The 26,139-nt window shown below is 45.7% G+C and overlaps 1 protein-coding gene across 25 annotated transcripts in view; it reads left to right on the top strand.

Moving 5' to 3' along the window:
- The window catches only part of LOC123760896 (CUGBP Elav-like family member 4), a 1,099,894-nt gene that overhangs the window by 995,164 nt on the left and 78,591 nt on the right, over positions 1-26,139 (top strand). For 20 of the 25 annotated variants that reach the window (XR_011229373.1, XM_069329176.1, XM_069329220.1 and 17 more), the window contains one exon: positions 25,784-25,882. The exons of the other annotated variants lie outside the window; for them this stretch is intronic. Coding sequence is in view for 19 of the 20 variants with exons in the window: in XM_069329176.1 (XP_069185277.1) it covers positions 25,784-25,882 (99 nt within the window). In the remaining variant the exon portion in view is untranslated. The remainder of the gene's footprint in view (positions 1-25,783; positions 25,883-26,139) is intronic. 25 annotated transcript variants of the gene reach the window in all.

The following is a 26,139-nucleotide window of genomic DNA, read 5'->3' as shown; positions in this document are numbered from 1 at the left end:
ATTTGTTCCCGGATGGTGATGAGTCTGATATTAACGACTCAGACTTTGATCATGACTACACACAGCCCTCAGAGGTGGATATGACCGATGACGAGTGTGAATATGCTGGCTCCACCAGGGCTAGACCTAGCATCTCGCCCATACCTCCTCGCCCTCACTCGACCCCGATTTGTACACGACCACACAGTTCATGTGCTCCCTTGCAAGATATTGATGTTTTGCTTGACGATTCTGAAGAGGGTGAATCATTTTCCGGTTTTAGTGACTTAGAATCGAAAAATAGTTTCGCTAGTGCAAGTGGAGTGTGTGGTGTTGCCAAGCAACAACTTGTCACGTCAGCAGCATCTGGCCAAGCCATGCGGCACCGCATGGCACCATATGAACAAAGACCCTCAACATCGAGGAATTTTCCATCACTGTCCCTGCCCGCCCCTACTGTTCCTAGACCTGCTTCAGCTCCTGGTCCACAGTTTCCTCGTCGTGGTGCTGCTATTGGCTCTCGAAAGACACCCAGTGTTTTTGTGTGGAGTGATGGGACAGATTTTGTTCCACAAATTCCTGTTTTTGATAATTCGGATGTTGGAATTATAGACATTTTTCCTGATAAAGGTGCAGATATGTGTGAAATGGACTATTTTACTGCATATTTTGATGAGCCTCTAATGGAATATATTGTTCATGAAACGAACAAATATGCGACATCTCATTGATGAGGAGGAGTTATCTGATTATTCACGTTAGCAGCGATGGAAAGATATGACTGTAGGTGAAATGTATGTGTTTTTAGGCACTGTGTATGTTCCATAACCATTGTTAACCATTGTGTCAAACACGTAATCGAGCATTATTGGAGCAAAGACCATACTGTTCCAACACCGATGTTCGGCAAATATATGTCTCGACCGATTTGCGATAATCCTCAGGTGTCTTCACTTTGCAAATGATGAAGACTGGAATAATGATGATAGACTTTGGAAGGTAAGGCACGTCCTGAATGAACTTATCGGAAAGTACAGGTATTTCTACGTACCAGCTCAGAAGCTTGTGATTGACGAATCTCTTATGCTTTTCAAAGGACGTCTTGCCTTCAAGCAGTATATTCCCTCCAAGCGCCACTGATTTGAATTGAAATTCTTTGTACTCTGTGACTGTGAATCAGGAATGGTGTTACACATGATAATGTATACGGGTACAAATGTAGACATTCCTGCTAATGACCAACATGGCTTCTCCGGGAGTGTTGTGAAGGCACTGCTTGCTCCATATCAGAACAAGGGCCACATATTATACACAGATAACTATTATACCAATCCCTTGCTAACTAGGTTCTTGCTTGATAATAGAACTGGAGTTTGTGGCACAGTGAAGGCAAAACGAAGGGAAATGCCAGTGTTTCCAGGTGCTATGCAGGTTGGTGATTGCAAGCTCAGAAAAACAGGTGGAATACTTTCAGTGCGGGGGAAAGACAGGCGTGAAGTGAACATGTTGACCACCATTCACGCTGGAACAATGCTGGACAGTGGCAAGGTGAACAGAACCACCAGAGAACTAATCTATAAGCCAGATTGTGTCTTGGACTATAACATCAACATGCGTTTGGTGGATAAATGTGATGTGATGTTGGGGCAGTAGAGTGTGTATGGAAAACAGTGAAGTGGACCAAGAAAATGTTTTTCCACCTTGTTGATGTAACAATGCTGAACAGTTACAATATGTATCTTGTCAAAACAGGTGGTAAACGTAATTTCCGTGCATTCAATTTTACTGTAGTAACATAATTACTACAGAAGTTTGGCAAAGTAATTCCTGGCGTACAGAGGCCCATTCTGAACCCGGTATTGCCCCATGCCCCAACACCCAGGCTCGCTTACACAGATGCCTTTTTGACACACAGTCTCAGCTTTTTACCACCAACTGGAAAGCGTGCAGTAGGCCAGCATGCGTGTGTAGTATGCTGGTGAACAATCAAGAGGGAACGGAAATGAAAAATGGTGATGACTTGGTACATAGCGTGTCAGGTCGCTCTGTGCTACGTCCAATGTTTCAACGAGTATCACAGTCTTGATGACTTCTAAATGTCCAAGACTGGTGCCAAAACATGTAAATACAGAATAAGTGAGTATATATAGCAGAAGTAAATCATAAGAAATTGTATATTTTATTGAGAAATAAGACATTTTTGTGCAAATAATTGTGACACTAATATGTGGATACAATATACATTGACAACAGTTTTATGTTTATAAATCTTCTTGTGAGAACATATTGAACCACACCAGTGAAAAAAATGGGTGTAAAATACGCCATAGATACTGTAAATAATAACGCAAAAATAAATTTGCTGCAACTTGGGCTCCTTCTCTGTCACACCTGACTCACCCCGGGCGCACAGTGGTCCAGCGAAGATCAGGCGTGACGTCATCGCCGATCTTCTCGGCTCATTTACGTCAACGGTAAGTGCAATTAAATTTTGTTATTATTTTTCATGTGCTCAGGGAACACAAATAAAGAGATTAAAAAGGAAAAAAAAAATTTGGAATTTTTTTTTTTGTTGCGCCTGTGGGTGTTAATCCCACTTCGACCCCTACGGCTCGAGTGGGTTACAAGGTGTTTAATAGGTAGTACTGAGTAACATAGTAGCATAGTGTACTGAGGGCTGCATGCACTTAGGGTTTCCTTCGCTAAGTGCCCTGTGAGTACTATGCTTGGGTTCTAGGGTTGCCTTCCCTGGTGCTCTTGGGTTTCCCTTCCATAGGGATTCCTGCTGCTCTACAGTTACCCTGCCTTTGGAGCCAGCTGGGGTTTAGTGGCCTTTGTTTGCCCCTTGAATAGGATGTGTTGTTGTTGCTGGATTGTGGTGCAAGGTGCTGTGCAGCATGCCTACCAACACGGCGGCCGTGTTTCCTGTTCTTTCTGTTGTGGTTGTGCTTTTGCGGGAGTTTTCTTTTTGTTTCTTGCTTGGAGAAGGTCGGCTTAATTTGCTGGCATTTTGGGTCGTCCCTTCTGGCCTGTGGTGGTGTTGGTGGCTCCTTCTCCTCTTAAAGGCTTAGGGCTGGCAGAGCGAGTGTCTCCCCCTGCACCCCATTGGGTCATCTTGGAGTGGGTTCCTCTGGGCATGGTCAGAACGACCTTATCCGTCAGGTGGATTTCCCTATTGTTTCGGTACTGCCACAGGACTATGCGAATTTTCGGATTGGTCCCGTCTGCACTACTGTATTACTACCTCCTCCTTTTGGATGACCTCTCTGTCCCAGATCTGGCTTCTTTTGGAGCCAGGTTGTTGGAGGATGTCTCTGGCCCTCTGGTACGCATATTGGCATATACTGTTTTGTCCTGGGTTTAGGGACTGGTTTGGTTTCGTGGTTGGGCGACGTGTTTCTTGTTTTTGTTGCTTTTGGCCTACCTCGATAACTGGTTGGTGTAGGCTCCCGTCCAGTCTGCTTGTCTGCTCACCAGAGGGGTGATGAGCAGACAAGATCCAGGTTCAGACCTGGCTAATCCTCGTGTAGGTCTGTCGGACTACTTCCATGTCTCTTCCTCCTGCGGTGTTACTGCAGCTGCAGTCTCCCCTTCCACTGTTCCTGTGGGGGATCCTAGGTCACTCGGCGGTTGCTCAAGCAGTTGTGTGGGACTCTTCACTTTGCTGTGCTGGTTTTTCTGTCGGGTCGTGCTTCAGAGCCTGTTCTGGTTCCATCGGGGGCTTCCCTTCTGCCTCTCTGGCGACTGCTGGGTTCGAACTCGCTGGTTCTTGCGTTGGTTGCTGCGTCGCCAGCTTCCTCTTTGGAGTTTTCAGGTTCAGTGCCTTGGTGCCTCCCTGGGACCTTGCTCGTGTTCTCGGACACCTCGTCTCTCGGCTGGAGTTTTGTGACCCATACTCACTAGGCCAGCTTGGGGCAGTGGGATAAGTCCTTCCATCGAGCTCACATCACAGTGCAGGAGTTTGTGGTGGTCTGGCCTTCGCTGTGGAAGGGGGGGGTTCAGATTGCTCAGGGCTCGACAGTCAGGCTCTGTTCAGACTGTGCTCCGGTGGTTTATGTCTGAACTACGGGGGGGGGGGGGAGTTCCTTGGGTCCTTGGCTCTTTGGGGCTGGTCTCTTTGAGTGACTCGCTGATTTCTCAGGGTTTAGCTCTTCGTACAGTTCACACCCGGGGTGTGTCCAACATCCTGGCAGATGGTCTGTCCTACTTCCTTCTCCTGTCCACAGAATGGATGATCAACGCCGACTCCTTCAGTTGGCTCTGCTGGTTGCATGGGCCCCCGGAGGTGGAACTCTTCACGTCGGCGTGGTTCCGGCATCTCCTGAAATATGTGGCGCCCTTCCGCGACTGCAACGCCGTCGTATTGGACGCTCTTCAGCAAGACTGGTCGAGGTGGGGTTCCCCATACCTCTTTTCCCCGGTCCAGTTATTGCTTCAGTTTCCGGCTCAGTTGGAGTCTTCTCATGGGAGGGTCGTCCTTGTAGCTCCATAGTGGCTAGTCCAGCCTTGGTTTCAGGCACTGTTTGCTCGGTGTCTGAACCTGGGCGTTTTCCGCGGCCCTGCCTCTTCCAGCAAATCAGGTCAGTCCGGTACTTGGCTGGTTCGATCTACTCCTTTGCTCATCGTGTCAGGTCTTTTTGATTCGGGTGTATCACCACTTTTATGGTGATCAGGTGGCTTCTCTCATGGTGTCTCACCTTCGGTCCTCGTCTCGGCGACAGCATGAGTTGTCTTGACGGTCTTTTCACCATTTCCTCTCCTCATATCGTGTAGAACTGGAGAAGTTGCTCCAGCTTGCATTTCTTGTGCTTTGTTTGTGCTTTGTTTAAGCTTTCTTGTGCTTTGTTTCGCCTCCAGCCTGCTCATGCGCCGCCTGAGCCATTCTGATCCTTGGACAAGGTTATCTTGAGGTTATCTTGAGATGATTTCGGGGCTTTTTTTTTTTTTAGTGTCCCCGCGGCCCGGTCCTCGACCAGGCCTCCACCCCCAGGAAGCAACCCGTGACAGCTGACTAACACCCAGGTACCTATTTTACTGCTAGGTAACAGGGGCATAGGGTGAAAGAAACTCTGCCCAATGTTTCTCGCCGGCGCCTGGGATCGAACCCAGGACCACAGGATCACAAGTCCAGCGTGCTGTCCGCTCGGCCGACCGGCTCCCACCCCACCACCCGCACCACCTAAGGTGCACCCTTTTCTCTCTTCTCCTCGGTTTATGGTGGCCCCTTTGATTTGAAATTACTTCCAGAAGGCTCTTTCTGTTGACATTGGCCTCTGGGGGTTGGGTCGATGAGCTTTATGCTCTTCTCTGTTGTAGAGGTATCTGCTCTTTTGATCCTCGTGGATGTTTTATTCGGTTGCAGCCGTCTCCTTCTATTCTGGCAATGAACGAGACAGTGGGCTTCCGGAGGAGTTCATTGATTATTGATGCTTGGTTAGTCAGGCTGAGGGTGCACATGTGTTGTGTTCGGTTGCGGCTCTGTGCCGTTCTTTGTACGCCTTGGTCTCTGTGGCCGTGGCTGCGCTTTGGGTTGATCCAATTTCTAATTCCCTGTTCCAGGGCTCTGGTTAGGTCGTCTGCAGGATTAATAAGTCTAGCCAGCTAGGCAGCCTGCAGTCTTCCCTTATGCCCATGACATTCGTAAGTATGCTGCCTTGACTGCTGTGTTTGGCAACATGTCCTGGGCTGACATTCAGGTGCGGGTTTTTTTGGGCCGAACAAGGTCCTGGTCACTCGTTAGTTGGTAAATAATCCTGATCCCTATCGTTCGTGTGTGGCTTTGGGTCAGAGTTTGCAGCCAGTTGTCTCATCTTCGAATTTATTCCATGCGGTGCAGCTGCCTCACAAGTAAGTCCCTCTTTTACTTATTAGACTACCAAGGGTGGTCTACCACCACCCAGAAAGTCAGTAAAACAAAACAGACCACTGCTTGATTAGAAACAAGACCACAGCCTCAAAACAGCCAAAAGAACTATCCCAATATTGTAAACAAATGATCAAAAATTTGTGAAACTAGCGCAAGCTAGTTTGCCCCACCATGCCCGTGGTTTGAATGGATGGGGGAGGTAGACTAGGTCAGCCGGCTGCTCCACCTGGTCTACCTCCCTCCTGTTCGTCTGCTGATGTGTATGTGCCTGGTTGCCCTCTCAGCTTGCCCTGGCTCCGGTCTCCTGTTGTCAGCTAAATTTTGTTTTGCCTTTGCAGCTTTTCCTGTGCACAGTTGTGCAGCATGAGCCAGGAGTTCAATGTGCTTGGAGCTGCACATGCTTAGGGTTACCTTCACTGTGTGCTCCTTAAGTGCTGCTCTTGTGCTGTTAGGGTTTTCTTCCCTGGTGTGTTTTGGGTTAACTCCCGTAGGGGAACTCCTTGCTTGTGGTGACCCTCGCTCATCAGGTAAGCCAGTTGTCTTGGACTACATGTCTTTCCTTGTGTCGGGAGTGATCTTTGGCTGGTGAGGTGCACTGTGGTTTGAGCGACTTAACCAGGACACCGAGGTAGTCCTTCCAGCTCATATGCTGGGTTGGGTCAACGATTCTCCTTGTTTACTACTTCTCCATAGTCTGGTGCTTGAGAGTTGAGGTTCTAGTATTTTGCTTTATATTCCTTTTGGTTGATTGTTGAATTTTATTGGTGGTACTTTTCATTTACGGGTTTTCTGCATGCTGCTCTTGACTTACAGTGTTAGGTTTTACCTAGTGTCTAGGTGCAAGGTATCCCCATTTTGTTTCTCTCTCTTGACCTATCTGCTGGTGTCGGGTGTAAGAAGTGCCTATACAACTATATTGGGGTTACTGGTATATCATTCCCAGTGCCTGGGCATACCTGCAGGGAACACTCACGCCTGCAGGCCCTGGAAAAAACCCTGCAACCTCAGTACTCTGAATACTTTTGCCGGGCCTGCTCTCACTTTGTGCAACTTCGAGGGTTGTCCATCTGTGCCACCAGGTGACATTCATAAGTTCTACCTCCACCATAGTGCCTGTTGGGTTGGTGACACCTTCAACTCACGTGGGACGTGTTCCCTGCACGTTGCTCTCAATACCTACCAACCTAATAATGTTCAAGGGTATCTGGGAGCAACTACTTTTCATTTATGATTGTGTTGCAGCGATCCTGATTGTGTGCCCAGTTGAATGCCCCAGATTTGCCCAACATCGTGTTTAGGGACTCAGATTTGGAGGTGTTAGTTTAACTCTTGGGCCACTAAAGGTCATAATGTCCTCAACACCCACAGGCGCAACAAAAAAAAAAATCCAAAAAATTCTTTAGTCTTATAAAAGTGTTCATTTGTTTTCCCTGATCATGGAAAAAATAACAAAAAAATTGTAGGTGGCATATTTTAGCCGCAATAGGGTAGGGAAGTTTGGCAAAAAAGGGGCGTTGACAGAGCCTTCGCCAGACGAAGTCTACTCCACCCGAGCTGTCAGGCGGCAGTTACCACAAATATATTATTACCTAATTATTTCAATGTCTCTGATTTTTTCTTTGTTTTTTGCAATAATATTATTCAATAATGTGTATTGTGATATATTTATATCATAAAATGTGTGAACCATCGCTGTACTCAAAATTATAGTGTGCATATTAGGGATTCAGTTATTATGTTCATAAAACAATAAACAAATAGTTTTGCTGTTATTACACTATATACAAAGGTTATATATAAGTATCTGCATGTTTTGCTCACCATAACGAACCACTAAGTTGGTATTGTGAGTCAAAATGCAACAAGGAGTGACCGCTACACACCAGCCAGCCACTCGCTGCCACTCCCTCCCTCAACAGCACCTCACTTGCCCTCATTCTCCTCCCACAATACTGTTTTTGCACTTATTCACTATACACAGACATTATATATAAGTATTTACATGTTTTGTTCACCATAACTGTACATCTAAGCGGTGAGTGAAGGCAATAAGACGTAGCTACTCAAACAGTCAGCTGGTGGCGGCCGCCCTCAAGGCCAGATGCACTAATATTTCTCCAACAATATTGTTTGTGGTGTTATTACACTATATATACACATTATATATAAGTATCTACCTGTTTTATTCACCATACCAGTACAAAAAAGCTGGTATGGTGCCCAAAGACCATAGTGTCCACCAGTAAACAACATGACAAGTCGTGCAGACGATGCACCTCCCTCACCAAAATGGTGGCTCCCAATCTACTCCTATTGCTGTTATTACACTCTATTCACACGTTATATATAAGTATCTACATATATGTTCACCATAGTGAACCATTAAGCTGGCATGGTGAGTGCAGTCAATAAATGGTGGCCACACACAGTCAGAAGACGACGCCACCACCCTCCCTACCACAGCATTACTCCTCCCTCCATGGAGCAGAGCGCTAAATATCACCACAATCCTGCTATTATCAGAATCCTGGTCAGTTTTATCACAGTCAGGGGTCGTCTGTAATACTATCATCGCTAAATAATAGCATGAACATATATATTTTGACATTTTTAGGAGATGCTGTGGTCACAAGCTGAACAGCAGTGCTGTGCGCTCATGGTGCGTGCGTCAGCCTTGATGGCTCGCTCAATACTAAAGCTCTCACACCCAGGAATGTTGGCCACGATTTTTTTTCTAGGTGGCGTCTGTCAACTATCGGTCGTGGCTGCACTATAGCTGCCCCTATCCCACGCAGGGCGTTTAAATTAAGGCGCTAGACACTAAAACAGCTATTAATGTATTGTGCGGTTCCGGTTTTGTTTCTCAAATCATCTATATATATATTACGCAGTCTAAGGGTTAACAGTAGTTGTGTTCGCACCTCTTCCTTCCCTTCCTCCTGCTTCTGGCTCTGAAGCGTCTGAGGGTTTCAGAGTTGGGACAGGATTTAGCTTCGGTTGTGGCTTGGGCAGATCTGGGGGTTTGCCCTTTCCAACTTTTTGCGTAGAGGCAGTTCCTGCCGAGGCTTCTGGGTCTTTGCAGTTGGCCGCCCTCTTCCTTGGACTCCACTTTTCTATTATAGAGTTGGGCTCTTGGGTCCCATTTGACTCTTCATGGACTTCGGTGCCTTCTGTAGGTCTTTTGTGGCAAGAGGGTGGGATTTTCTTCTCCCCCCCTCCCCCTCCCTGTACGAGTTTGATTTGGGTTTGCTCCCCAAACGTTCGTTTTCAAGTGCCTCTGGGTTCTTTGGTTTTGTTTTTAGAACATTTCCTATCTCTCAAATCTCCCCAGTGGTGGCTTTGAAGGCTCTTTGTGTATATTTCCTGTGCATCCCAGATTATGCCTCCTTGAGGTTACCTTGAGGTGCTTCCGGGGCTTAGCGTCCCTGCGGCCCGGTCGTCGACCAGGCCTCCTGGTTGCCGGACTGATCAACCAGGCTGTTGGACGCGGCTGCTCGCAGCCTGACGTACGAGCCACAGCCTGGTTGATCAGGTATCCTTTGGAGGTGCTTATCCAGTTCTCTCTAAAGATTATAGACCCGGTTATAGACCCGGCCTCTTTGGGGTTGTTCTTCCTCCTTTTTGGATGTGTTACAAGGTTTTGGAATCATCCTGACTGGCAGACTGTCCTTTGTTTATCCCTTGGGCTGTGATGCAGTTTCTGTTGTTCCCACATGCTTGAGAGGCTGGAGGTATCTACTGTGTTTCTGGGGGAGGCTCTTTAGAGCCTATTAATGCATACCTCTGCTCCTACTTTCACCTGTGATGTAGGTCTCATGCAGTTGCATGCTCAAATCTCTCAGTTGTTGGCTATGTTAGTTGCAGACAATCTTCATACACTTGGATTTCATAGTGCACTTCTTAAGCCTCCTGGAGCTTCATCGAGATTGGCGTTGGGGCGCTCGGTGAGGCTCCTCTTGAGGATGTTTTTGTCTTTGCTGCCTCTGCATTGGCAGCTCTCCTCAAACTGTATGCTCTGATCCTTCAGGAGGTGGTGGCCACGTTTTTTGTTCCCATCTCATGTTTCGACAGGCTGTGCTGGTCCTGTCCTTGCCCTCAGCATGGGCCTTGACTTAAATCTCCACTGCTCCCTTTTCCTCACTCCTGTTTCCAGAGGACATTGTTTCCTAGTTCTTGTCTTCTGCGGCCACTGCTTGTTGGCATATTGCTGACTTATTGTGTGTTCTTGGCAGTTGTTTTCACCTGCCATTGCAGGTTGGTCATGCCAGGGCATTGTCTGCTGTTGGTCAGGGTAGGTCATCCTTGGAGTCAGATGCTGGGACACCTGCTCTACCTGTGGCCACTACTTCTTTATCTGGTTGGAGCCGTGCGTGTTCCGTTCGGAAGGCTGGTTCGCGTAATTTGCGGTGGTCCATTTGAGGGTCACTCCTTTGATGGGTGGAAGGCTTGCTTGGTTCCCAATGCTTAATCCCACAATTTGTTTGCTTTTTCTGTGGGGAGCCCCTATGGCTCCTATCCGTAGGGGCTCTAGCCCCCTATCGAGCTAATGTATGTTATTTAGACCGGGACATTAGCTATGGAGTTCACACCTACCAGGGACCAGCGCCAGAACCTGGCCCCTTCAGAGAGATTTCAGGGAGCAATTGCCCTGGAAAACCCCCTTGTGGTTGGGGGTTTTCTTTATCTGCCATTGACTGGGGTTAGGCACCAAGAAAGGTAGGCATAACAAAACAAACCCCACATGGTAAGAAACTAAAACAAAAAACGAACAGAGAGGTAGAAACTCCCTACAATCCCAATGAAACAAGCAAACAAGCAAACATCACAATTTACTGCCGCGCCGATTGTCCGCGCAGCCCTCCCCGCCCTGAGAGGGGAAGGGGGGGGCCCCGGACCTCCCCGCGCTGGCTGCCCAGCACCAGTTCGTAAACTAATGTCAACCGGGACTGATGCTTCTCTGGCCTCAGTTTCCTAGGCAGTGTTTGCCTTCGTGGCGTTCACTGCCGTGTGTTGTGTTGTGCAGTGGCCAGGTGTTCCTCATCAGTACCAGGGCTGCATGCGCTTAGGGCTTCCTTCCCTAAGCGCCCTGTGAGTACTGCCCCTGCGTGACAGGGTTATCTTCTCTGGGGCGTTCGGGAACCATTCCCGTAGAGGTTCTTGCTGCTCGGCTTTTGCCTTGCCCTTGGGTCTAGCTGGGGCTTAGGGCCCTTGGTTGGTAATGGGTAGGGACTGGTGTTGTGCTGGTTAGGGCGTCAAGGTGTTGCGCAACCTGCCACCTACAAGGCGACCGGTTCCTGTTGCCTCTGGAGACGGTGTACTTTTGCGGGGATTTTCTTTTGTTTTTATTTTCTTTGCCTGGTGGGGGTCTGCCTAGTGTGGCTATAGTTTCACTGGTAGTGTTTGGTGGCCCTCTGCTAGGCCCCCGTGATTGTACAGGTAGCAGTGGTTTTCAGTAAATAATAAAATAAATAGATAAATGTTGCAAAAACAGTGTTGCATCTACCCCTTGTTAGCTTGGGTGTTTAACCGGTTAGAAACACCTTGCCTGGGCTTCCCGTAGTTGTTACCTTACGAACCCTGGAAAACCCTGTGGTGGCTCCCCACAGAAAATCAGTGTTGAATGTAATGAAACGCCATTTTCTGGGTGAGCCCCGGAGGCTCCCTGGCAACCCTCCCTCCCACCAGTCAGCATTTTGTTCGCATTGGTTGAAGCTTAGCTTCCAAACTGGTGCTTGGCAGCCGGCAAGGTGAGATCCGGGGCCCCATCCCCCACTCGGGGCGGGGAGGGCTGCACGGACAATCGCCGCAGCAGTAAATTGTGATGTTTGCTTGTTTCCTTGGGATTGTAGGGAGTTTCTACCACTGTTTTTTGTTTGTTTTAGTTTCTTACCATGTGGGGTTTGTTTTGTTATGCCTACCTTTCTGAGTGCCCAACCCCAGTCGATGGCAGATAAGGAAAACCTCCAACCACAAGGGGGTTTTCCAGGGCCATTGCTCCCTGAAACCTCTCTGAAGGGGCCAGGTTCTGGCACTGGTCCCTGGTAGGTCTAAACTCCATAGGTAATGTCCCGGTCTAATATAACATACATTAGCCCGATAAGCTCCGGGGAACCTCCAGGGCTCACCCAGAAAATTGTGTTTTATTACATTCAACGCTGGTTTTTTGGGTCCTTTCTGGCAGACTGCAGTGGAGTTGGCCAATCCTGCTTTCCAAGGGGGGGCTCAAATCTTTGGAATAGGCCTCCTCCCCTCACTTTCATTGGGTCGCCTTGGGGTGGGTGGTTAGTGCAAAAGCGAAATGGCTGTTTCTCTTCACTGGGTTTTATTGCCTGATCTAATTCTTGAAAGAGAATCAGAAACAGGCAAAGTCCCAGGTCTCTGGTTCATCCTTGACATGTGCAGGTTGAACTGGTTCATTTCTTGCCCTTTCTTTCAGATGACCATGTTGTCCCAGGTCAGTCTCATTCTTGAACCAGGAGCTCTGACTATCTCTGTGGACCTCCAGGACGCATACTGGCACGTCCCTATCCATCTGGGGTTCAGGAAATAGTTCACAAAAGAAGCGAAAGTAGTAGATAAAATTGTTGGGTAGTGGAAAGTCTTACAACCTAAGAGAATGTCTGCATGCAACTATAGAAGAATTGACAGGTATGAAAAAGGGAAAGATTGGCTCTTGAGGATAACCCTAAACAGTGGTAAAGATATGGAAAAAGTATTAAGGAATGTTCAGAAATTACAAAGTGATGAGGACTGGAATTTATGGTCATTAAGGTGAGATCTTTCAAAAGAATACAGAGAGTAGCTGAAACTGAACCTTTTAGAGACAAAACTTCTAAATGAGAGCAGGAATGAAGAAGAAATCAATTCTTTTCTGCAAGGTGATAGGGTAGGCAAGCCTGTGAAATGGTACAAAAAAAGTAAACCAAACAAAATCATTAGAGAAAGGGGGAGTGAAGGACAATGGGAAAGGGAATTTGTTCCTGAAAATTGTATACACCAATATAGACAGAGTGGGATAACAAATATTTGAGTTAAGTGGAAATACAGCTGCATACACTAGACATCTTCTCTTGAGGTTATCTTGAGATGATTTCGGGGCTTTAGTGTCCCCACGGCCCGGTCCTCAACCAGGCCTCCACCCCCAGGAAGCAGCCCGTGACAGCTGACTAACTCCCAGGTACCTATTTACTGCTAGGTAACAGGGGCATTCAGGGTGAAAGAAACTTTGCCCATTTGTTTCTGCCTCGTGCGGGAATTGAACCCGCGCCACAGAATTACGAGTCCTGCGCGCTATCCACCAGGCTACGAGGCCCCCTCGTAGACATTGTTGCACTCACAGAGACGAAACCCGAAGATGATATTTTAACCTCTGTGATGCGCAGCATTTATTATGAAATTCTCCCTGCGCGCTGAAAATCAAGTATTTGCAAACAAATAAATTTTCACTGTAAAATGATAAATTCCCTTCCCTGAACCTGTACATGTAAAAAAATATCAAATTCCACTCTGACTGTGAGGATGTGGAGAACGTGATGCTTGACATCATCACAGGCTGGTCGCCCATGAGTGAAGCTCCCAGATGTGGTCGCACGGGTCATTCAAGCATCGCGAGTTACCACCAATATATTTACAGTTATCTTTTCTATGTATTTTTAATACTTTATAAAAATTTTTTTATCGTATATGATGCACATTTGTGTCCTTTACAATATTTATACAGTAGAATGTTCATAATGTTCCATGGAACTGTGATACATGTGTCAGTAATGTGGCCACAATAAATGTTTTTTGTCGGAATATTACTTGTTCAAAATTCACTAAAATTACAATATGTACAGTTTCAAACACTATTCATACAGTCACACATTGCATTACATGCTTGGTACTCAGTACTCAGTTGATTCAGCCATTCTGGAAGAGATTCAGCTATTCTTGAAAATATCTATGGAAAACACCACCATGGAAGCTGCTAACACTGTTCATCTATGCTACTTGAATCAGAGGCATCATCACTGAACCCAGAAAACGATTCATCTATGTATCATCTATATAAATTGCAGATGGTATAGGTAGGGTAAGGGTGGCGCTCAGAGCTACAACTGGATATACTTGCGCTTTCAACACTGTGTCAGACAGGTGTTTGGGAGCCAGAGGCACGTGCAACCACCCATGGTTGCTCACTCCCAACTAAGCCAGCCAGCAGCCCTAGGGCATTTTGGGAATTCTTTCCAAGATGGCTGCCTCTCACTGGAGGTCTCAACAGTCCATTTCATACACAACCTACCGCGTGCATGCGTTTTGAATGGGTACAAAATATTAAAAAAGTGTTTTGTCAGCTTGCGCAGTTTCCCACTGACCGAGTTTTCTCGGCCAGCGCAATCCAGTGGTTAAATGAGGTCATGTTCCCAAGGAGCTACTCAATTTGGAGACCAGATAAAAAAATTAGGAAAGGTAATTACCTAAGTGTAGTTACAGGATGAGAGCTACGCTCGTGGTGACCCGTCTTCCCAGCACTCTTTGTCATATAATGGTTTGAAATTACTGATGGTTTTGTCCTCCACCACCTTCTCACTTAACTTGTTCCAACCGTCTACCACTCTGTTTACAAAAGTGAATTTTCGTACATTTCTCCGGCAGCTTTGTTTCGTTAGTTTAAATCGACGACCTCTTGTTCTTGAAGTTCCGGGTCTCAGGAATTCTTCCCTATCAATTTTATCGATTCCTGTTACTATTTTGAACGTAGTGATCATATCGCCTCTTTTTCTTCAATCTTCTAGTTTTTGCATATTTAATGTCTCTAACCTCTCCTCATAGCTCTTGACCTTCAGTTCTGGGAGCCACTTAGTAGCATGTCTTTGCACCTTTTCCAGTTTGTTGATGTGCTTCTTAAGATATGGGCACCACACAACCGCTGCATATTCTAGCTTTGGCCTAACAAAAGTCGTGAACAATTTTTTAGTATATTGCCATCCATGTATTTAAAAGCAATTCTGAAGTTAGAAAGCGTGGCATAGGCTCCTCGCACAATATTCTTTATGCGGTCCTCAGGTGATAGTTTTCTATCTAGAACCACCCCTAGATCTCTTTCTTTATCAGAATTCTTTAAAGATTTCTCGCATAATATATAGGTTGTGTGGGGTCTATGTTCTCCTATTCCACATTTATAACATGGCATTTATTAACATTAAATTCCATTTGCCAAGTGGTGCTCCATATACTTATTTTGTCCAGGTCATCTTGAAGGGAATGACAATCATATAAGTTTCTTATCCTTCCTATTATCTTAGCATCATCAGCAAACATGTTCATATAATTCTGTATACCAACTGGTAGATCATTTATGTAGACAATAAACATCACTGGTGCAAGAACTGAGTCCTGTGGTACTCCACTTCTGACATTTCTCTAGTCCGTAACCTACTCTACTCGTAACCTGTGGGATAGGAGGAGAGTCAAACATCTAGTCCGATACATTGCCTCTTATTACTGCCTTCATTTTTCTATCAGTCAGAAAATTTTTCATCCATGTTAAAAGCTTACCTGTCACCCCTCCAATATTTTCCAGTTTCCAGAACAACCTCCTATGTGGAACTCTGTCGAAATCCTTTTTTAGGTCCAGATAGATGCAGTCAATCCAACCATCTCTTTCCTGTAATATCTCTGTGGCTCGATCATAGAAACTGAGTAAATTCGATACACAGGATCTTCCAGATCGAAAACCATACTGTCTGTCTGATATTATATAATTTCTCTCCAGGTGTTCTACCCATTTAGTTTTGATTAGTTTTTCCAATACTTTCACTATTACACTTGTCAATGATACAGGTCTATAATTGAGGGGGTCTTCCCTGCTGCCACTTTTGTAGATTGGAACTATGTTAGCCTGTTTCCACACGTCTGCTACGATTCCTGTACACAGGGATGCCTGAAAGATCAGGTGAAGTGGAATGCTGAGCTCAGATGCACATTCTCTCAGAACCCATGGTGAAACTCCATCTGGGCCAGCTACTTTGTTCTTACTGAGCTCCTTTAGCATATTTTCCACTTCATCTCTAGACACCTCTATTCGCTCTATGTTGTTCTCTGGAATTCTTATTGTGTCTGGTTCTCTGAAGATTTCATTTTGTACAAACACACTTTGGAACTTTTCATTTAATGTTTCACACATTTCCTTTTCATTTTCCGTGAATCTGTTTCCCATTTTCAACCTCTGGATATTATCCTTTACCTGCAATTTGTTGTTTATGAATTTGTAGAATAGGCCCGGTTCGGTTTTACATTTGTCCGCTATCCCTTTTTCAAAATTTCTTTCTGCCCCTCTCCTTACAGCCGTATAGTTATTTCTCGCATCTTTGTATCGCTGGTATGTTTGGGGGTTTGGCCTCTTCCTATACTGATTCCATTTTTGTGTCTTTTGGTCTGTGGCCCTCTCACAATTTCTGTTGAACCAATCCTGTTTTCTGGTCCTGCATCTCTGTTTTGGTATGAATGTTTGTGTGCCTTCCTCATATATTTTTAAAAATTTGGCATACATTTCATTTACTTCCCTGCCTAGGAACAAGTATGTCCAATTACACTCATTAAAAAAAAATTTTGAAGTTCCCCATAGTGACCTATCCTTAAATCGAGTTTATCAACTGTTTCAATGTCCCCATTTTCTTCTAGATGATATCTTAAAGCATAATCAATGTCTAACAGGACGTGATCACTCTTTCCCAAGGGAGGAAGGCACTGGATGTCAAATATCTGTTCTTCTTTCCTGGTGAATACTAGATCCAGTACTGACGATACATCTCCTTCCCTCATTCTTGTGGCCTGCTTTATGTGTTGATACAGGAATGTCTCCAGAATGTCTCTGAGTGTGTAATACAGTGTGTTATTGTGTAAATAGTGTGTGAAACTGTACATATTGTAATTTTAGTGAAGTTTTTAACAGGTAACATTGCGACAATAAACATTTATTGTGGACACATTACTGACACATGTACCACGGTTCCATGGAACATTATGAACATTCTACTGTATACATATTGTAAAGGACACAAATATGCATCATATATGATAAAAAACAATAAAACCACATTGGAAATACATAAAACAAATAATTGAAAATATATTTGTGGCAACACCTGGTGCTTGAATGGTCTATGCGACCATGTCTGGGCGAGTCACGCACGGGCGACCAGGCCCTGATGACGTCACAGTGCACCTTGTCCACAGCCAAAATAAGTGGAATTTGGTATTTATTTATTTTTACATAGACATGTTCAGGGAAGGGAATTTAGGTTTTACAAAGAAAAAAGGATTTTTTGGGAACACTGTATTTCATGCGCACCGGGGGAATTTCACAATAAACTTGGTGCAGCATGGTGGTTAATCCTAGGTTCCCTGGAATACGACCCCGGCGAAGAATCGTTTAACAACCGGGTACCCATTTTACTGTTGAGTTAAACAGAGGATACAGTTAAGGATTTGCACCCAGTAAATCCTCCCCGGCCAGGATACGTACCCAGGACAAAGCGCTTGCGGAACGCCAAGTGAGTGTCATAACCACTACACCACGGGGGCTGCTGATGGTGTGATGGAGTCCCTCACTCCACTACACCTTGGAGTGATGGTGTGCAGACTTTGTACCACATATTCAAACATTTGAAGCTACTGATGCTGGTGTTACTGAACTTTTTCCTTACACTGGCATTGACATAAGTCAAATGAACAATTTTTTTGTCATACTTTGACCAGCTGCTTATGGAACATATGTATGAGCTTGGTTATCCGAAGCCCACTGAACCACATATTTGAGTTATCCAGCCAAAATTGAGTTCTGATAATTTTCTGCAAAACTTTGCAGTATCTGAACAGAAATTCAGATAACCGGAGATTTGGCTGGATAAGGCAGGCTGGCACAGAGTTTAAAGTAAATTCTGATAATTTTCTGGTAAAACTTTGCCATATCCAAACAAATATTCAGATAACTGGAAACTAGGTTATGAAAATTTTCAAGCTTTACAGTATCACATGAGAAGAAACTACAACAAAATAAGCTGCAGTTTTTCTTTTAAATTATATTTTTTATTTATGTGTGTGGAAATAAGAATTATGGTGGTTGTAGTACAAAAAAAATGCAAATACTATGTGTTCATTTTTGGACATGCCCTGTAAGACTTCTGCTTATCCAGCATGGGGTCCTTCTCATGTAATTCGGATAAGTGAACTTAGACACTATTGTTCAGGAAACCAACAGGAATTTTGACAAGCTCATTGGAACAGAAGGTTTATCACCATATTGACGATTGCAGTGTTGGAGGAACACTACTTTGTGCTTTTTGTTCTGTGTATGATGAAGTATTCAGTGAAACACGTATAGCATCAGAAAAAAGATATCATCAGAGGCATATGCTAAATGCTCAAGGAGCTAAGTAAGAACAGAGCACTTGGTCCAGATGGAGTTTCACCATAGGTTCTAAGAGAATGTGCACCTGAGCTCAGCATTCCACTTCAACGGATTTTTCAGGCATCCCTGTGTATAGGAGTTGTAGCTGATGTGTGGAAAAAGGCTAACATAGTTCCAGTCTACAAAAGTGGCAGCAGGGAAGACCCCCCTCAATTATAGACCTGTATCATTGAGAAGTGTAATAGTCAAAATATTGGAAAAAATAATTAAAACTAAATGGGTAGAACAGGAGAAATGGAGAAAAAACAATATAATATCAGACAAAGAGTATGGTTTTCGATCTGGAAGATCCTGTGTAATGAATTTACTTAGTTTCTATGATCGAGCAACAGAGATATTACAGGAAAGAGATGGTTGGGTTGACTGCATCTATCTGGACCTAAAAAAGGCTTTCGACAGAGTTTCACATAAGAGGTTGTTCTGGAAACTGGAACATATTGGAGAAGTGACAGTTAAGCTTCTAACATGCATGAAAATTTTCTGACAGAAAAATGTGGGCAGTTGTTGACCAGACCACACACTAGAAATTGAAGGGACGACGACGTTTCGGTCCGTCCTGGACACAATCGACTTGAGTATGGTCCAGGACGGACCGAAACGTCGTCGTCCCTTCAATTTCTAGTGTGTGGTCTGGTCAACATACTTCAGCCACGTTATTGTGACTCATCGCCTGCATGTGGGCAGTTATCAGAGGTATTGTATCGGACTGAAGAAATGTCACAAGTGGAGTACCCACAGGGTTCATTCAGTTCTTGCACCGGTGATGTTCATTGTCTACATACATGATCTGACAGATGGAATACAGAATTATATGAACATGTTTGCTGATGATTCTAAAATAATATGAAGGATAAGAAACTTAAATAATTCTAATGCCCCTTAAGAAGACCTGGACAAAATAAGTATATGGAGCACCACTTGGCAAATGGAATTTAATGTGCATAAATGCCATGTTATGGAATGTGGAATAGGAGAACATAGACCCCCCACACAACCTATAAATTATGTGGAAAATCTTTAAAGACTTCTGAAAAAGAAAGAGATCTAGGGGGTGGTTCTAGGTAGAAAACTATCACCTGAGGACCACATAAAGAACGTTGTGCGAGACGCCTATGCTATGCTGGTTCATTGCCTGAACCGAGGAGGTTCGATGCGGTCCTTGGTTCTTTAGCGCTGGTCGCTTCAGGTGACTCGTCTGCTGAGTTCTCAGGGTTTAGCTCTCCTGGCTGTTCACGTGTGGCGAGTGTCCAAAGTCCTGGCCTGTCTCGTTTTGTTCCACTTTCCACGGAATGGACGGTCAACGCCGATTCCTTCCATTGGCATTGCCAGACGTTTGGGCCCCCAGAGGTGGACCTCTTTGCGTCGGCGTGGTCTCGGCTCCTTCCTCAGTATGTGGCGCCCTTCCCTGATGGCGAGGCCGTCGGGATCGATTCTTTTCGTCAGGACTGGTCAAGGTGGGGGTTCCTGTACCTCTTTTCCCCGGTTCAGCTGTTGCTCCAGGTCCTGACTCACTTGGAGACCTACCAGGGGAGAGTAGTCCTCTTTGCCTCGTGGCGGCCGGCCCAGCCGTGGTTTCAGGCACTGCTTGCCCTTTGTCTGAACCTGGAGGTTTTCCTGTGGCTCCCCCTCTTCCAACAGATCGGACTGGAGCGTCATGTGGCTGGTTCAATCTTCTCCTCAAGTCTTCGTGTATGGTCTTTTTGACTCGAGTTTATCATCATCTCTATGGTGATCAGGTGGCTTCCTTGTTAGTGTCCCACCTGTGGGCTTCGTCTCGGCAGCAGTATGAAGTTTCCTGACGGTCCTTCTGGTTCTTTTTGTGGCTTCGTCATTGTGCTTTGCTCTCTGTTAGGGTGGTGTTGTACTTTCTCTTGGTTGTTCCGGGACCGTCACCTTATGCCCAACACTGTCGCCTCATATTGAGCGGCGCTGGCGGAGCCGCTTCAGCTTGCTTTTGGTATTGATGTTACTTTTGCACCATTTCGCAAGCTGTCTCGTGCGTTGTTTCACCTCCGGCCTGCTCATGCTCCGCCTGAGCCGTCCTGGTCATTGGACAGAGTGCTCTCTTTTCTGTCTTCTCCTCAGTTTGTTGTGGCCCCTTCAGTTCAGGATTGTTTCTCCAAGGCTCTTTTTCTGTTGGCATTGGCCTCTGGGGGTCGGGTTGGGGAGCTTCATGCTCTCCTCTGGCGCAGGGGTTTCTGCTCTTTAGGTCTTCGTGATGGTTTTGTCTGTCTGCAGCCGTCTCCTTCTTTTCTGGCAAAGAATAAGACTGCTGCTTTCCAGAGTTGATGCTTGGTTGGTTAGGCCGGGAGTGCATCATGTTTTGTGTCCAGTTGCAGCTCTTCGCCGTTGATTGCGCATCACGGCTTCTGTGTCTGGGGACACGCTTTGGGTTGATCAGTTTCCCCTTCTTCCCTGTTCGCTGGTGGGGGTCTCCCAGGTCGTCCACAGAGTTATTAAGGCTAGCCAGCCTGCAGTCTATCCCCGTGCCTATGACATTTGTAAGTTCACTGTTCTTGCTGCCATCTTTGGTAACATGTCCTGGGCTGAAATTCAGGCACAGGGATTTTGGTGGTCGAACAGGGTCCTGGTTGCCCGTTACCTCGTGAACGTTTCGGGGCCCAGTCGGGCCTGTGTCGCTTTGGGTTGGCGGTTGCAGCCAGTTGTCTCGACATTGAGTTGAGGAGTGAGCAGTGTCTCCGCCTCCGAGGTAAGTCCCTATTACAATTTTCCTATGTGGGTAGTTAGTTCCGGGGAGCCGAAGGGGCTTCCCCCAGAAAACCAGCGTTGAATGTAATGAAACACCATTTTCTGGGTGAGACCCGGAGGCTCCTCGGCATCCCTCCCTCCGGTCGGCGGTTTTTCATGTGTTTTGACATCTAGCCTCAGAACTGATGGGTGGATAGCCGGCATGGGGGGTCTAGGGCTCACCCTTCTCCCTCCTGGGGAGGGGGGAGCTGCGCAGACAGCGGCACGGCAATGTGTGATGTCATGCTCGTATGCTCGTTCTTTTAGGGGAGTTCTATCCACTTGTTCGGGTTTTGGTAGCAATACTTTCACCAGAATAGGGGTTTGTTTTGGGATGCTTACCTTTCTGGATGCCTGACCAGTTCGATGGCAGACAGAATGCTTCCAACCACACGGGGGTGTCTATAGGCCATTGCTCCCCATGCCTCTCTGAGGGGGCTAGGTTCTGGTTCGTGGTCCTGTGTGGAGGTGGACTGTGGAGGATGAGGCATGTACTAAATGAATTGAAGGGAAGTTCAAAGATTACTTCACACCAGGTCAGATGCTAGTGATTGATGAATCTCTTGTGCTTTTCAAAGGACATCTTGCCTTTGAGCAGTATATTCCATCCAAAATGCACAAATTTGAACTAAAAATTTTTATTCTGTGTGATTGTCAAACAGGAATGGTCATTGACATGAATTTATATTCCGGTAGTGATGTTGACATAAATAATGATCCTCATGGTTTGCTAGGAAATGTAGTGAGAATGCTGATGGTGCCAGTGTTGAGCAAGGGTCACATTTTATATGCAGACAATAACTATACCAGTCCCTTGCTAACTAGGCTCCTGCTGGAACATAGACCTTACCTTACCTTGAGGTTGAGAACTGGAATGTGTGGCACAGTAAAGCCACGAAGAAGGGAAAAGCAAGTGTATGATGAAAATATTAGTGTAGGTGATTTGCCAGATGCAAAAGTAGGAAAATATGCTTGCAGTGGAATGACAAATATGAAGTAAGTATTTTGACAACCGTTCACACTAGGCAAAGGAGAGGCAGTGGCAAGGTCACCAGAACAACAAAAGAGGCCATGTATAAACCAGATTGTATACATAACTATAACAAATACATATGCTTGGGTTGATAAGTGTGACACGATGGTTGGCGCTGTTGAGTGTGTACGAAGAACTGTGAAGTGGACAAAGAAAATATTTTTTCACCTTATTGATGTAACCATTTTGAACAATCATAATATGTATACGGTGAAATCAGGCAATAAACCATCCATGTGTATGTTCAGTCTTGCCATTTTTTACAAAATTATTAACTACATTCGGCAAAGACATTTAGGAATCATACCGAGGCATTCTCGCCCCAACATTGCCTCGTGCTGCTCCAGACAGACTGAAGGTCAAAGACAGGTTTTTGCAAGACAAAATAGAGTTCTTACTACATTCAGGAAACTGTGCAAAACATTTAACAACCAGGTATCCCCCCCCCCTGGAAATATTGCATCCGACATCATATAATTTATATTAGTTTCCACTATTGCCATTTACCTGAGGGCCACTGACACTAGTGGCCTCGACGAGGACAGGAAGCTGGTGGCTTGTTGAAGTTTCCCCCATTTGCCTTGATAATATTTTCCAGTTGAGTTTTGTAATTCAACAGTTTTTTGGCATTTTCAGCTTCAGCGGGTAGGCAGTTCCATGAGTTTATCACCCTGTGGGTGAAAAAGCATCTCCTGTTCTCAGTTCTACATTGTGGCTAGTTGAGCTTGAAACCTTTGCTCCTTGTATGTGTTACATCTGACCTTTCAACGAAATTGTCCAGATCAGCATCCTCCAAATTGTTCAGTATTGTAAAAGTTTCAATAAGAACTATCCTGTCATGCCTGGTTTGCAGTGTTGTTAGCCCTGTGGCCCTCAACCATTTCTGATAAGAGAGATGACTTAGCTCTGGAATGATTTTTGTTGCCTGGTGTTGCACTTTCTCCAGAGCAGCTATGTCCTTTTGAAGATGAGGTCTCCATGCTTGGATACAGTAATCCAAATGGGGGCACACCAGAGATTTATACAGTAGAATAATTTCTTTCTTTTAATTAAGTCAAAGATACGCTTGATTATTCCAAGGGGTTTGGTTAGCTTTTCTGGCTGCTGCTCCTACCTGTTGTGAAACTTTTATTGAGTGGTGCTGCCTCCTGCTTATCTGCCTGCCCACCTGCTTACCTGCCTGCCCACCTGCCTTCCCACCTGCTTACCTGCCTGCCCACCTACTTACCTGCCTACTAGAACACCCACCCTCCTGCCTACCTACCCACCCTCTTGCCTATCCACCCACCCTCTTGCCTACCTGAAGCCTGCCCACCTGCCTGTCTGCCTGCCTGCCTGCCTGCCTGCCTGCCCACCTGCCTGTCTGCCTGCCCACCCACCTGCCTGTCCATGCCTGCCTACCCACCTACCTGCCCACCCACCTTCTTTCCTTTCACCTGTCTGCCTGCCTGCCCTCCATGCCCACCTGCCAACCAGCCAGCCAGCCAGCCAGTTATCCATCCATTCATCAAGCCCATCTGTCTGCCCACCCACTTGCCCTGCCAATCTACCAGCCTGCTAACCAACCAGCTTAACTCACCAACCCAGCCAGCCACACACACTGCCTCCTTGACAAAGGGAGGGTAAATCTTGCCTTACAGGCTTGATAGAATTTTACGATCAGGTGACAAAGATTAAGCAAGAAAGAGAAGGATGGGCGGACTGCATTTTTTTGGACTGTCGGAAAGCATTTAACACAGTACCCCATAAAAGGCTGATGCATAAGCTGGAGAAACAGGCAGGAGTAACTGGTAGAGTGCTCCAGTAGATAAGGGAGTACCTAAGCAATAGGAAGCAGAGAGTTACAGTGAGGGGTGAGACCTCAGATTGGCGTGAAGTCACCAGTGGAGTTCCAGAAGGCTCTGTACTCGGACCTATCCTGTTTTTGATATATGTAAATGATCTCCCAGAGGGTATAGACTCATTCCTCTCAATGTTTGCTGACAACGCCAAAATTATGAAAAGGATTAAGACAGAGGAGGACAGCTTGAGGCTTCAAGAAGACCTGGACAAGCTGCAGGAATGGTCGAACAAATGGATGTTAGAGTTTAACCCAAGCAAATGTAATGTAATGAAGATAGGGGTAGGGAGCAGGAGACCAGATACAAGGTATCATTTGGGAGATGAAATACTTCAAGAGTCAGAGAGAGAGAGAAAGACCTGGGGGTTGATATCACACCAGACCTGTCCCCTGAAGCCCATATCAAGAGGATAACATCAGCGGCATATGCCAGGTTGGCTAACATAAGAACGGCCTTTAGAAACTTGTGTAAGGAATCTTTCAGATCATTATATACCACATATGTCAGACCAATCCTGGAGTATGCAGCTCCAGCATGGAGTCCATATCTGGTCAAGCATAAGACTAAACTGGAAAAGGTTCAAAGGTTTGCCACCAGACTAGTACCTGAGCTGAGAGGTATGAGCTATGAAGAGAGACTACGGGAATTAAACCTCACTTCGTTGGAAGACAGTAGAGATAGGGGGGACATGATCACCACATTCAAGGTTCTCAGGGGAATTGATAGGGTAGATAAAGACAGGCTATTTAACACAAGGTGCACACGCACTAGGGGACACAGGTGGAAGCTGAGTGCCCAATTGAGCCACAGAGATATTAGAAAGAACTTTTTTTTAGTGTCAGAGTGGTTGACAAATGGAATGCATTAGGAAGTGATGTGGTGGAGGCTGACTCCATACACAGTTTCAAGTGTAGATATGATAGAGCCCAATAGGCTCAGGAACCTGCACACCTGTTGATTGACGGTTGAGAGGTGGGACCAAAGAGCCAGAGCTCAACCCCCACAAGTACAATTAGGTGAGTACACTAATTATAGTGTGTGTGGAAATTCAAATTATGTTGGTTGTGGTACAAAAACTGTCTAATATGTTCACTTTTGGACTTATGTTCACTTTTGGACTTCCCTGGAAAGAATTCTGCTTATCCCCATGTCTGGCTTATCCGGCAGGGAAGGGGGGGGCTTTCCCATATAATTTGGATAAGTGAGCTCGTATATCAATAATAAACATTTCCACATGGTCTGCTCCTGCCAGACGGCATGGCTGGAGCAGACCGACCCAGATGTGTACTCTTTCTACGTCTGCATCTTGACAGACTTATTCCCCTTTTACAGCAAAAATGTCTCACATGATTTTTTTTATTATTTTCCCATAATCAGGAAATGCATTTTAACAATATTAGAAGGAAAACTTTTTTGTAATATTTAATAATTAATAGATGCGCAGCTCAGGAGTTAATAGCGATGCAGCAGAGTGGTTAAGTCCAGCCAGCCTGTGGTCTACCTTCTTTCCTATGATCTTTGTAAATTTGCATCTCTTGCAGTGGTCTTTGCTATTATAACCTGGGCTGATATTATGGTGCGGAGGTTTTGGCGGTCCAAACAGGGTCATGGCATCCCGGTATTTAGATAATATTTCCATGCTTCATTAAATCTGTGATCTAGATTTAAAAGTCCTGTGTTGCCCACGGTCATCTCTCTCGACCTGTTGTTTTTTCTCCTTGAATACCTGTAGTCTTTTTCCTCACTGGTAAGTCCCTTGTCTTTCTTCTATGTGGTTAGTTAGCTCCAGAGAGCCACAAGGGGCTCCCCCCCCCCCAGGAAACCAGCCCCGGTGGCTCTCTGATTCCCTCTCTTCCTTCCAGGTTTGTCGGTTGGTGTGTGTATCCTTCACATCTGCTCCAGAACTGGCTTGGAAGGCTGGGGGAGACCTGGAGCTCCTGCTCCCCCCCTACTAGAGGGGGGTTAGTAATTACCTAAGTGCAGTTACAGGATGAGAGCTAAGCTTGTGGTGTCCTGTCTTCCCAGTACTGTACTCTTTGTCATGTGATGCTTTGAAACTATTGATGGTTTTGGCCTCCACCACCCCTCTCACTTAACTCGTTCCAATTATCTACCCCTCTGCTTGCAAAAAAAGAACTTTGTAATGTTTTTTCAGCAACTTTGTTTCCTTAGTTTGAACCTATGTCCTCTTGTTTTTGAAACTGCAGTTTTCAAAAAA

This window comes from Procambarus clarkii, chromosome 3 (genome assembly GCF_040958095.1).
Source record: "Procambarus clarkii isolate CNS0578487 chromosome 3, FALCON_Pclarkii_2.0, whole genome shotgun sequence".
Lineage (NCBI taxonomy): Eukaryota > Metazoa > Arthropoda > Malacostraca > Decapoda > Cambaridae > Procambarus > Procambarus clarkii.
This window is presented reverse-complemented; position numbering and strand designations above follow the sequence as displayed.